The sequence below is a fragment of the Microplitis mediator genome, chromosome 7 (genome assembly GCF_029852145.1).
Source record: "Microplitis mediator isolate UGA2020A chromosome 7, iyMicMedi2.1, whole genome shotgun sequence".
Taxonomy (NCBI): Eukaryota; Metazoa; Arthropoda; class Insecta; order Hymenoptera; family Braconidae; genus Microplitis; species Microplitis mediator.
This window is the reverse complement of record NC_079975.1, coordinates 5,427,456-5,439,574: the sequence shown is the minus strand read 5'-3', so window position 1 is coordinate 5,439,574 and position 12,119 is coordinate 5,427,456. Positions and strand designations below refer to the sequence as shown.

Sequence of the window (12,119 nt, the reverse complement as noted above, 5' to 3'; positions counted from 1 at the left end):
AAGTACTTAGCATTGGAATTAAGAGCTCATATTTGGTGAGAAATTTTTTTTTTGATGAAGATTGCTCAATCAAGGACTCTAATATTTTTTTTCCTCCGGTATTATCTGTTACTTTCGATTGAAAGAGTCTCAGAAATCGCATGTTAAATTCTCTGGAAATCCCAAAGAAATCCCATAGTCAAATTCTATAGAAATCCCATAGAAATCCCATAGAAAATATAGACCCAGCACTCGGAGTATAAAAAAAAAAAAAAGAATTATCGCAAGTTAAATTATCTGGAAATTCCGGAGAAATCCCATAGAAATCCCATAGAAAATATAGACCCAGCACTCGGAGTTTAAAAAAAAAAATAGAATTATCGCAAGTTAAATTCTCTGGAAATCCCATAGAAATCCCATAGTCAAATTCTATGGAAATCCCAGAGACATCCCTTAGAAAATATAGACCCAGCACTCGGAGTTTAAAAAAAAATAGAATTATCGCAAGTTAAATTCTCTGGGAATTCCAGAGAAATCCCATAGAAATCCCATAGAAAATAGAGACCCAGCACTCGGAGTTTAAAAACAAAAATAGAATTATCGCAAGTTAAATTCTCTGGAAATTCCAGAGAAATCCCATAGAAATCCCATAGAAAATATAGACCCAGCACTCGGAGTTTAAAAAAAAAAATAGAATTATCGCAAGTTAAATTCTCTGGAAATTCCAGAGAAATCCCATAGAAATCCTATAGAAAATATAGACCCAGCACTCGGAGTTTAAAAACAAAAATAGAATTATCGCAAGTTAAATTCCCTGGAAATTCCAGAGAAATCCCATAGAAATCCCATAGAAAATATAGACCCAGCACTCGGAGTTTAAAAAAATAAATAGAATTATCGCAAGTTAAATTCTCTGGAAATTCCAGAGAAATCCCATAGAAATCCCATAGAAAATAGAGACCCAGCACTCGGAGTTTAAAAAAAAAAATAGAATTATCGCAAGTTAAATTCTCTGGAAATTCCAGAGAAATCCCATAGAAATCCCATAGAAAATATAGACCCAGCACTCGGAGTTTAAAAAAATAAATAGAATTATCGCAAGTTAAATTCTCTGGAAATTCCAGAGAAATCCCATAGAAATCCCATAGAAAATAGAGACCCAGCACTCGGAGTTTAAAAAAAAAAATAGAATTATCGCAAGTTAAATTCTCTGGAAATTCCAGAGAAATCCCATAGAAATCCCATAGAAAATATAGACCCAGAGATTTGAGATTTTGCTTGAGCACTTAAAAAAAAAAAACTTTTGCGGAAATGAATTACCCTAATATATATATATATATATATATATATATATAATATTATCTGAAATTTCAAAATTTGTCAACAGCGTCAAAGCTTTTTAATTCTGTCGTAAGTACACTCTCGTAGTCATAAATACGGGAGCCTTCGACTATTAATTTTAAAAACAAATTAGCTTTTGATTAATTATATATTTATGAATTTTTATTTAAAATAACAATTCGAATATTTTTGATCGTTTAAAAAAAATACTCGTTTAGAAAATTGAAAACTCTACACGAGTATTTTTTCGAAATTTCAAAATTTTTGTTTTCTTTTAAATTACAAGACGTTTTATTCGAAAACGGTTAATTTCCAGACTAAAAAATCGGAAAAGTGAAGATTAAAAAAAATACTCGTCTAGATTTTGAAAAATTATATATAAAAATCAAAAAGTGATGAGGTTTGTAAAACTTTTTGAATACAAAATAAGTAATCTTAAAATTTCATTTCAAATTGTACCTCGAGTATTTATTTTTTGATCTTTTTATAAAAATACTCGTCTAGAAAATTGAAAATTCTACACGAGCATTTTTTTTAAATTTGAAAATTTTTTTTTTTTCTAAAGTTATAAGCTTTTCCATTTTTAAAATGGCGGGTGTCGGCTAACTTCACGGTCATTGATAATTAACTTTTTTTTAAATAATTTAATTATGAATTTTAATTTTCCCGGGTAAATGGCGGACGCCCCAGTGCGCCGGGCAGGGGGTCCGAAAACACCATAAGATATATGAGATAAAATTTAATTTTAACCACTATTATAATTCAATCATAATATTGTGTCCAGGGTAGAACAATTATAATCAATGACATCAGATGTGAACAATACGTGAAATTTACTACTTTTGATTTTATTATTTGTGTTCGTGCTCTTTCGCGCTAATGTTCAACTTCTAATCTTGACTTTAAACGCGTATTGTAAGTAATACCTTAAGGATTTAAAAATTAAAAACAGGGGAACACCATACCGATTGTGTTCGGTATCCCATACGTACGTATATAATACTCCCCACTCCAGATATTTTTGTTTTTTTTTTTCATGCGAAACGCGACGCAATGACAGTGCTTAGCTTATTGTTGTAAAGTTCTCGCCTTGGTTATAAAAGAACATTTGACATTCGACTCTCGATAACAGACCAAAGCGTTTAAACATAAGCCAGCAACATACGCAAGAAATGAATAATTCTATAACATTATTGAAATCAGATTGAAGATTTAATTTTTATCAAAGCTATATTTAGTATTCAGCTTTCAAAAAGGTAATATTATTAATCTACAAATTTTTTATTTTATGATATAATGGCAAAAAAAATTTTTTTTTTTTTTTTCACTCAATTTAAAAAAAACGATCGTTCCCAATGACTATATATATAGTGAGCAGAAAAAATCTAATTAAAAAAATAAAATAAAATTTTTAATATAAATTAAATTTTAATTAAATTAATTTTTTTAATGTCATATACTTCTAGCGTCTAAAATATATACATATAAGTCAAAGCTGATATTTTCTATCCGTATAAGATAACATTCATCACATTCTTACGCGAGTATTAAAATAAAATTTATGACAATTTGAAAATATTCGTAACGATGTTCTAGAACATCAAAAGCTTTTGAAAATTTACAATACAAAACTCAATAGTTAAGTCTATTCTCAGACAGTGCGCCCTCCACTTTTTAAAAATTGTCAATTACTTCCAACTGTCATAAGCGTATCCAATTTTTATCAATTAATTCAAAAAAAATTAAAGCATTAATTAATTGAAAAAAGGACAACATACAAGTAATTTCGCCGGTATATAGATTTAAAGAAAAATTAATTACACTTGATATCAATTAGGAGTTAAACAAAATTCGTTAAATAAATTTCAGTAAAATCGTCATGTCAATTTTATAATTCGAATTTTTAAATTTTGTTGGCTAAAATTTATTCAACAAATTTCGTTAAACTCCCAATTGATATCAATTGTAAGTAATTTATTTAAATTCTACATGTCAACAAAATTACGACTAAGTTGTCCTGTTTTCAATTAACGTTTTAATTTTTTTTTAATTAATTATTAAAATTTTAATACGGTTATGACAGTTGAAAGTTATTGCATATTTTTAAAAAGTGGGGGGCACTGTCTGAGAATGCCCTTAAATTATTTAATTATTCATTTATCAATATACCATGTACTGAAGCTGGCCGTAGGCTTGGGTGTGTTATATATATTTTAACGACTCATTATTTTGTCTGAATTACAGCTATGGACGGAGAAAAACTAGCTCGGAAAATTGAATCATTTATTTTCAGAGAATCTACAGATGACAGTTACTATGAGAATTTAATTGAAGACGCTATTCAAGAAACAATAAAAGAAGGAGAGATTTCTATTAAACATGAATCAAAAAATAAGGAAATCGCATCGCAAAAAATAGATTTAGGAAATAAGGTGGTATCAATCGCACCTTTGAATGAATTGATAGAAATTTATAGCGGAGCAATAGCCTATGCACTGCCAGATTCAGAATTACTAGCACGTGGATTCGCGAATCGCTCAGCAGTACTAGCAAATTTTGGAATGTATGAAGATTCTTTGAAAGATATAGAAAGAGCGTTAGAAATCGGGTATCCAGACAGTTTAAAAGCTAAGTTATATGCTCGCAAAGCAAAAAATTTGCTAGCTCTTAATCCAAAAATGTGTCCTGAAGTTAATGACTCCATTACCCAAGCAAAGATTTGGGTAGAAAAAATGGATGAGGATAATAAAAAAAAAGTGGAAAACAGCTTAGATCAACTGAAGATGAAATCTTTTAAAGAACCTGTTAAAAAATGGGATGATAGTTTATTTTTGCCAAAAATGACCAATGATAATCCTAAAATATTGAGAGCTTCAAGCGCTATTGACATCCGGCAGTCTGAGAAAGTTGGTCGACATATTGTAGCTACAAAAAATATTAAAGCAGGTAAAGCTATTATGACACACAAGGCTTACTCAGCGGTACTAATGAATAAATATTGGCACACATACTGCTGGAATTGTTTAAAATTTACTTGGAGTTGCGTTCCTTGCAGTCAATGCGCCAATGTCGTTTACTGTAACGAAAAATGCCGCGATGACGCCTGGCAGGAGCATCACGATATCGAATGTCCTGTTATCAATGCACTTGTAGCTATTGATAAAGAGATGATCGAAATGAGTCTTATGAGTCTGCGAATACTTGTAAAAGCTATTAAAGAATTCAGAACAGTAGAAGCATTATCCAATAAAGTCCAAGAAATTGATCAAATTGACGGTAAAATTTTTGTTTTATCTTTATGAAATAATTTAATTCCTTATATATTTTTTAATGATTTTTATAGATTCAATTACAAAATGTTTCACTCAGGGAGTGTTTGATGATACCAAATATGCAAGTGTATACGCATTATTACGAATAAAGTTTGAAGTATGGAAATCAATATTTTATACTCGTAAAGCTATCAAGATACTTTTTATTTTGGCTGCAACAACTGATATATTCAATAAAAAAATTGTCGAAATCAGCGAGTTAAGAAATATTAATTTTGGAAATTTTATCGGAAAATTACTGTTTCAACATATGGAAATTGCTACAACTAATTCCATTGCGGTGATTATTAATTATTTTTTCATTTATCATGTAACAAAATCAATTAACAAAAGACTTATTGATTTTGGGTAATGTGTCCCAAGTCAAAAATAAAACTTGATTTAGACTTGGTTTACCTAGTCGAAATTTGGAGCTGTTTTTTATAAGACAAACTAGACTTTTTTTACGGAGATATGAAATCCATTGAGTTTTCGCCTTGGTTTAGACTTAACTGGTTTACTTAGTCACGATTTAAGACGAAAAACTTGAAGTCAAATCAAAATTGACTTGGTTTTGATTTATTCGGCTTAAAATATAAGGCGAAAAAGTCAAAACTAAGGTGAAATAATTTTTATATATTAAGGCGAAAGTAAGGCAAATAAATAACTTTTTTTCGACTTGATTCAGCAAGTCAAAAGTAAGGTGAATGACTATCACGCTCGAAACAAAGACGAATAAGTTCAAACTAAGATAAAAAAATACAAATAAGTTGAAATTAAGATAAAAAAAGTTCAAAAAAAGTTGAGATCTTATCGAAAAATCGTCGGCAAATCGACAACTTCAACAGAAAATAAGGTGAAGCGAGCCTGAATCAAGTTTTATTTTTGACCCGGGTATAACTAAAATATTTTTTTTTAATTCTATTAAATAATTAGACCAATAAAAATTAGATAGATTCATTTCATCGCATATATCTTGAAATACATTATGTATAATGCTCTTTAAAAATTGTTTTAGATAATGCCGAATGACAACAAAGGAAACACGGTAAAAGTCGGCAGCGTTTTATTGCCACTTTTAAGTTTATGCAGCCACAGCTGTGATTGCAATGTTTATCAGTATGCTTCCGGAAACATTAATGCAGTTATTGCACTGCAACCGATAAAAAAAGGTGAACAGATTTGTATCAGCTACGGATCGTATTATCGAGATGCACCAACTTCTCAAAGACGACAGATTTTGATGGAAAAAAATCATTTTTGGTGTGAATGCATTCCTTGTAGTAATAATTGGAACCCACAGTATCGTCCACCGTCTTGTCTGGTAATTTTTTTTTCTTTTTTATTGTTAATTAAATAACTGACTCCACGAGCAAATCTTAAACCTTTATCGTCTTTAAGCTTAACAACACGGGGAACTTTTTATCAATGATTTTGTCGCATAAAATGTATTCAATGCAGTAGAAAAGTTATTAATTGATGTTTTATTTTATAGGCGCAGCCAGTGGCGATAAAAAATATGAATAAATTACTTCAAAATATGAAGAAATACAACGAATATCCACCGATAGTTCAATCATATCAAATATCAACTCGTGACAAATCTCCACGTGATATTTTAAAAACAATATCGGGGTTATTCGAATTGCTCAATACTTATGACAAATATGTTAATTACTGTGCCGAAGTAGAACATGCAAAAAATTTATTACTTAATATTTACATGTGGATTGCTGGATACTGATCATTTTTTTAACATTTCCTTTATATTTAAAAAAAAAAAAATTTTATAATTTTAAACTATGGTATGGTAGAAATTACTACTTTCTTATGAACAGTAAAAAATAATAAAAGAACCAAATAAAAAATCATATAGTTTTGAAAAAAAAAACTAAATTATTACTTTTATATAATTATAACATTATTTTTATACTGTCATGATGATTGTTTAAGTTGATACATCTACAAAATGTAATTGATGCCTTAGCAGACCTGATTTACCGTAAATTTGCCGTGAAATTCGAGTTGATTTACCGTAAATTACGGTAAACCCACCGTAAATTACGGTAAATCGGTACTTTACGGTGGATTACCGTAAATTACGGCGAGTACATCGTAAATTTACCGTCGAATACGATAAATCTACCGTAAAAAATTCGGGTGGATTACCGAATTACCGTAATTTACGGTGGATTACCGTATTTCCGTATTTTACGGTATATCCACCGTAATTTACGATAAAACCACCGTAATTTACGATAAAACCACCGTAATTTACGGTAAATCGGTATTTTACGGTGGATTACCGTAATTTACGGTGGGTTTACCGTAATTTGGGTCCGTTAGGTTGGTCACTTAAATTTATCAGTTGTAAAATTTCATTAATTTTTTCAATAAAAAATGAATGATAATTTATTCAAAAAATATCGAATATTACGGACCCACTCATATATGCATTGCACGCACACTAGGACATCATTTTAAACATACAAAGACGTCAAAATGCTAACATCAGATAAAAACCTTTTTTAAAAATTAGACTGAGCCCAAGTGACACAAAAAAAATAGACTTTTTGTTAAATTTAAGTTAACAGTTGGTTACATGATGACAAATTGTCGCCTTAAATTTAACAAAAAGTCAAGAATTTTTTTCGTGCCGCTTGAGAGATCACAAAAAAATTTTAAATGTCATAAAAGATAACTACAGTGATATAAAAAATTTAAACGCGTATAACAAGTAATGCCTCAAGGATTTATAAATTAAAAAAAAAAACAGGGGAACACCAAACCGATTGTGTTCGGTATCCCATACGTGCGTATATTATACTCCCCCCTCGAGATATTTTTATTTTTATTTCATGCGAAACGCGACGCAATAACAGTGCTTAGCTTATTGTTGTAAAGTTCTCGCCTTGGTCATAAACTCATAAAAGAACATTCGACATTCGACTCTCGATGGCAGACCGAAACGTTTAAACATAAGCCTGCAAAATACGCAATAAGTAAATAATTCTGAAATATTCTTTAAGTCAGACTGAAGATTTAACTTTTATCGAAGCTATATTTATTATCCAGCTTTTAAAAAGGTAATATTATTAATCTATAAATTTTTTATTTTATGATATAATGGCAAAAAATATTTTTTTTTTTTTTTCACTAAATATATAAAAAAAAGGCTCATTCCCAATGACTATATATATAATGAGCAGAAAAAATCAAAGTAAAAAAATAATATAAATTAAATTTTAAATTTTTTAACATCACATACTTCTAGCGTCTAAAGTATATACAGTATTCTCAGTTACATAGTCAAAGCTGATATGTTCTATCCGTAAAAGATAACATTTATCATATTTTTCGCGAGTATTAAAATAAAATTTATGACAATTTGAAAATGTTCGTATCGCTGTTGTTTTAAAAATTTACAACACGAAACTCAACAGTTAAATTATTTAATTATTTACTTCTCAATATACCATATACTGCAGTTGGTCGAAGGCTTGGGTGTATTGTTTATATTTTAATGACTCATTGTTTTGTCTGAATTACAGCTATGGATGGAAAAAAACTAGCTCGCGAAATAGAATCATTCAATTTCAGAGAACCTAAAGATGTCAGATACGATGAGAATCTTATTGAAGACGTTATTCTAAAAATAATAAAAAAAGGAGGAGAGATTCCTATTAAACATGAGTCAAAAAATAAGGAGATTGCAACGCAAAAAATAGATTTAGGAAATAAGGTGGTATCAATCGCACCTTTGAATGAACTGATAGAAATTTATAGTGAGGCGATAGCCTATGCACTACCAGGTTCAGAATTGTTAGCGCGTGGATTTGCAAATCGCTCGGCAGCACTAACAAATGGGTGTATGTATGAAGATTCTTTGAAGGATATTGAGAGAGCATTTGAAATCGGGTATCCAGATAATTTAAAAGCTAAGTTATATGCTCGCAAAGCAAAAAATTTGCTAGCTCTCAATCCAAAAATGAGTTCTGAAGTTGATGACTCCATTACCCAAGCAAACATTTGGGTAGAAAAAATGGATGAGGATAATAAAAAAAAAGTGAAAAACAGCTTAGATAAACTGAAGATGAAATCTTTCAAAGAACCTGTTAAAAAATGGGATGATAGTTTATTTTTGCCTAAAATGACCAATGATAATCCTAAAATATTGAGAGCTTCAAGCACTATTGACATCCAGCAGTCTGAGAAATTTGGTCGACATATTGTAGCTACAAAAAATATTAAAGCAGGTGAAGCTATTATGACACACAAGGCTTATTCAGCGGTACTAATGAATAAATACTGGCACACATACTGCTGGAATTGTTTAAAATTTACTTGGAGTTGCGTTCCTTGCAGTCAATGCGCCAATGTCGTTTACTGTAACGAAAAATGCCGCGATGACGCCTGGCAGGAGCATCACGATATCGAGTGTCCTGTTATCAATGCACTTGTAGCTATTGATGAAGAGATGATCGAAATAAGTCTTATGAGTCTGCGAATACTTGTAAAAGCTATTAAAGAATTCGGAACAGTAGAAGCATTATTCAATAAAGTTCAAGAAATTGATCAAATTGACGGTAAAATTTTTGTTTTATCTTTACGAAATGATTTAATTCCTTTCATATTTTTTAATGATTTTTATAGATTCAATTAAAAAATGTTTCACTCAGGGAGTGTTTGATGATACCAAATATGCAAGTGTATACGCATTATTACGAATAAATTTAGAAGTATCGAAATTAATATTGTATACTTCTAAAGCTATCAAGATACTTTTTATTTTGGCTGCAACAACTGATATATTCAATAAAAAAATTGTCGAGATCAGTGAGTTAGAAAACATCAATTTTGGAATTTTCATCGGAAAATTACTGTTTCAACACATGGAAATTGCTACAACTAATGCCATTGTGGTAATTATTAGTTTTTTTTCATTTATCATGTAACAATACACTAAAAAATTTGCATTGAGAAAATATTAATTATAAAAAAAGTTAGTAATACATATTGAGCTTAGGCCTTTGATATTTTGACATTTACATTGAGTGCAGAAATAATGACGAGCTTCCTTTCAATATATTCACTTGAAATGATTTTTAAAAATTATAAGCAGCTGATAATGAAAACGTTCACAAATATAATTATATCGAGTCACAAACTGTCATATGACTCACATTGACCATACCACGAAATAACATTTTATATATTATTGTACCGAAATATAAAATATTCCCATGAATACTATGTCGCTATAACTATTCAATAATTTAATATTTTCACTATGTATTGTATATATTAAATTATAATTTAGTGAGTTACTAAAGCATTTTATAAATTAAAAACATAATATTTTAAGTTTAATTATTAATATCTGAATCAATTATTTATTGAAATAATTATGTTTCTAATTAACAACTGTTTCTATTAAATATAAATTTATTTAAGTATTAAAACTCCGGACCGGAGTGAATTCGGATTGAAATAAAATCCGTATTCACTTCCGATTTTTGACAGTGTATCAATTAAAAAAATCTGGGCGTCGGTTGACCCTGCGGGCCAGCCCCAAAACTTCCCGATGTTTTCGAACTCTTTGAGCTCGAAAACATTGTTATGAGTACATAACAGTTATGAGTACATAGCTCTTCGAGCTCGAAAATACTATTGTATCCCATTCTTTTCGAAAAAAACCGTTTTTAGCATTTCTTTCTCCCACGATATCTCACGAACGAATCGACCGATTTCGATGTTTGAGGCGGCAATCGACGTGTTTTATTGAGTTCTAGAGCTGATCAAATTTTGAAATTGTTTGGTTTAGTCGTTTCAAAGATATTCGCAAAAAACCGTTTTTTGGCATTTCTTTTGCCCACGATATCTCACGAACGAATAAACCGATTTTGATGGTTGAGGCGGCAATCGACGTGTTTTATTGAGTTCTAGAGCTGATTAGATTTTGAAGTCGATCGTTCAAGTCGTTTCTAAGAAATCAATAAAAAACTAAAAAAAAAAAAAATTTTTAATTCTTATTCTTTGTATAACTGGTAAACTACATGACCGATTTACCCCAAAATCTAATCAAGGCTAAGTTTTGGTGAGCTCTTTCGATCGCCACCAAGTACGTTCAAATCGGTTCATCCGTTCCAAAGATATCGTCGGACAAAAAAAAGTTCACACACACACACACACACACACACACACACACACACGGACGTCCACCCGGGAATAGTCAGAATAGTTTCCTAGGACCTCAAAACGTCGACATCTGATGAAAACTCGATTTTCGAAAATCGGACCGAAACCAATAACTTCCCTTTTTTGAAAATTTACAATTTTCTTAGCGGGAAGTTAAAAAAGCTTATTGATTCGAGCTAATGTATAACTAAAAGATTTGTTTTGGATTCTGACGAATAATGACACTTTCTAAAACTGAATTTGTGAATATTCACTATTTGCTAGTGAATTTTGCTAATTCAGTTTTAGAGAGAAAATAAAAATTAGAAAGATTAATTTCATCGCAAATACTTTGAACTGCATTATTTACAATGCTTTTTTAAAATTGTTTTAGATAATGCCAAATGATAATAAAAGAAATATAGTAAGTGTCGGCAGCGTTTTATTGCCGCTTTTAAGTTTATCTAGCCACAGCTGTAATTGCAATGTTTATCACTATGCTTCCGGAAACATTAATGCAGTTATTGCAGTTCAACCGATAAAAAAAGGTGAACAGATTTGTATCAGCTACGGACCGTATTATCGAGATGAACCAACTTCTCAAAGACGAGAGATTTTGATGGAAAAAAATCATTTTTGGTGTGAATGCGTCCCTTGTAATAATAATTGGAACCCACAGTATCGTCCACCGTCTTGTTTGGTAATTTTTTTTTCCTTTTTATTGTAAATTGAATAACTGTCGTTACGAACAAATCCTAAACCTTTATCGTCTTCAAGCTTAAAAACATGGGCAACTTTTTATCAATAGTTTTGAAGCTCCTTAAACGAGGAACTATAATGACTTTTGCATTCGCTAGATAACGCTTGTCGCATAAAATGTATCCAATACATTATAAAAAAGTTATTAATTGCTTTGTTATCTTATAGACTCAGCCCGTGGCGAGAAAAAATATGAGTAAATTACCCGAAAATATGAAGAAATATGACAAATATCCACCAATAGTTAAATCATATCAAGTATCAACTCGAGACAAATCTCCACACGATATTTTAAAAACAATATCCGGATTAGTGGAATTGCTCAATACTTATGGCAATTATGTTGATTATTGTGCTGAAATAGAACATGCACAAAATTTATTATATAATATTTACACGTGGTTATCTGGATACTAATGATAATTTTTTTTCAACATTTTCTTTGGATTAAAAAAAAATTAATTTTATAATTTTAACGACCATTATTATAATATATGGGGCATTCCACGGCAAATCGACCACTCTTGACCCCGACCCTTTTCGATTTGGTTG

At 30.3% G+C, this 12,119-nt stretch overlaps 2 protein-coding genes across 2 annotated transcripts; both read left to right on the top strand.

Annotated features, from left to right (window-relative positions):
• The first annotated feature begins 1,969 nt into the window (after positions 1-1,969).
• LOC130671667 (SET and MYND domain-containing protein DDB_G0284059-like) lies at positions 1,970-6,991 on the top strand. The gene is made up of 5 exons (XM_057475715.1): positions 1,970-2,576; positions 3,565-4,596; positions 4,664-4,932; positions 5,650-5,955; positions 6,127-6,991. Exons 2-5 carry the CDS (start codon positions 3,567-3,569, stop codon positions 6,373-6,375), a joined length of 1,854 nt encoding a protein of 617 aa, XP_057331698.1. The 5' UTR covers positions 1,970-2,576; positions 3,565-3,566; the 3' UTR covers positions 6,376-6,991.
• Positions 6,992-7,510: 519 nt separating this feature from the next.
• On the top strand, positions 7,511-12,119 carry LOC130671759 (SET and MYND domain-containing protein 4-like). Its single transcript, XM_057475831.1, has 5 exons — positions 7,511-7,717; positions 8,183-9,217; positions 9,285-9,553; positions 11,203-11,508; positions 11,736-12,119. Exons 2-5 carry the CDS (start codon positions 8,185-8,187, stop codon positions 11,982-11,984), a joined length of 1,857 nt encoding a protein of 618 aa, XP_057331814.1. The 5' UTR covers positions 7,511-7,717; positions 8,183-8,184; the 3' UTR covers positions 11,985-12,119.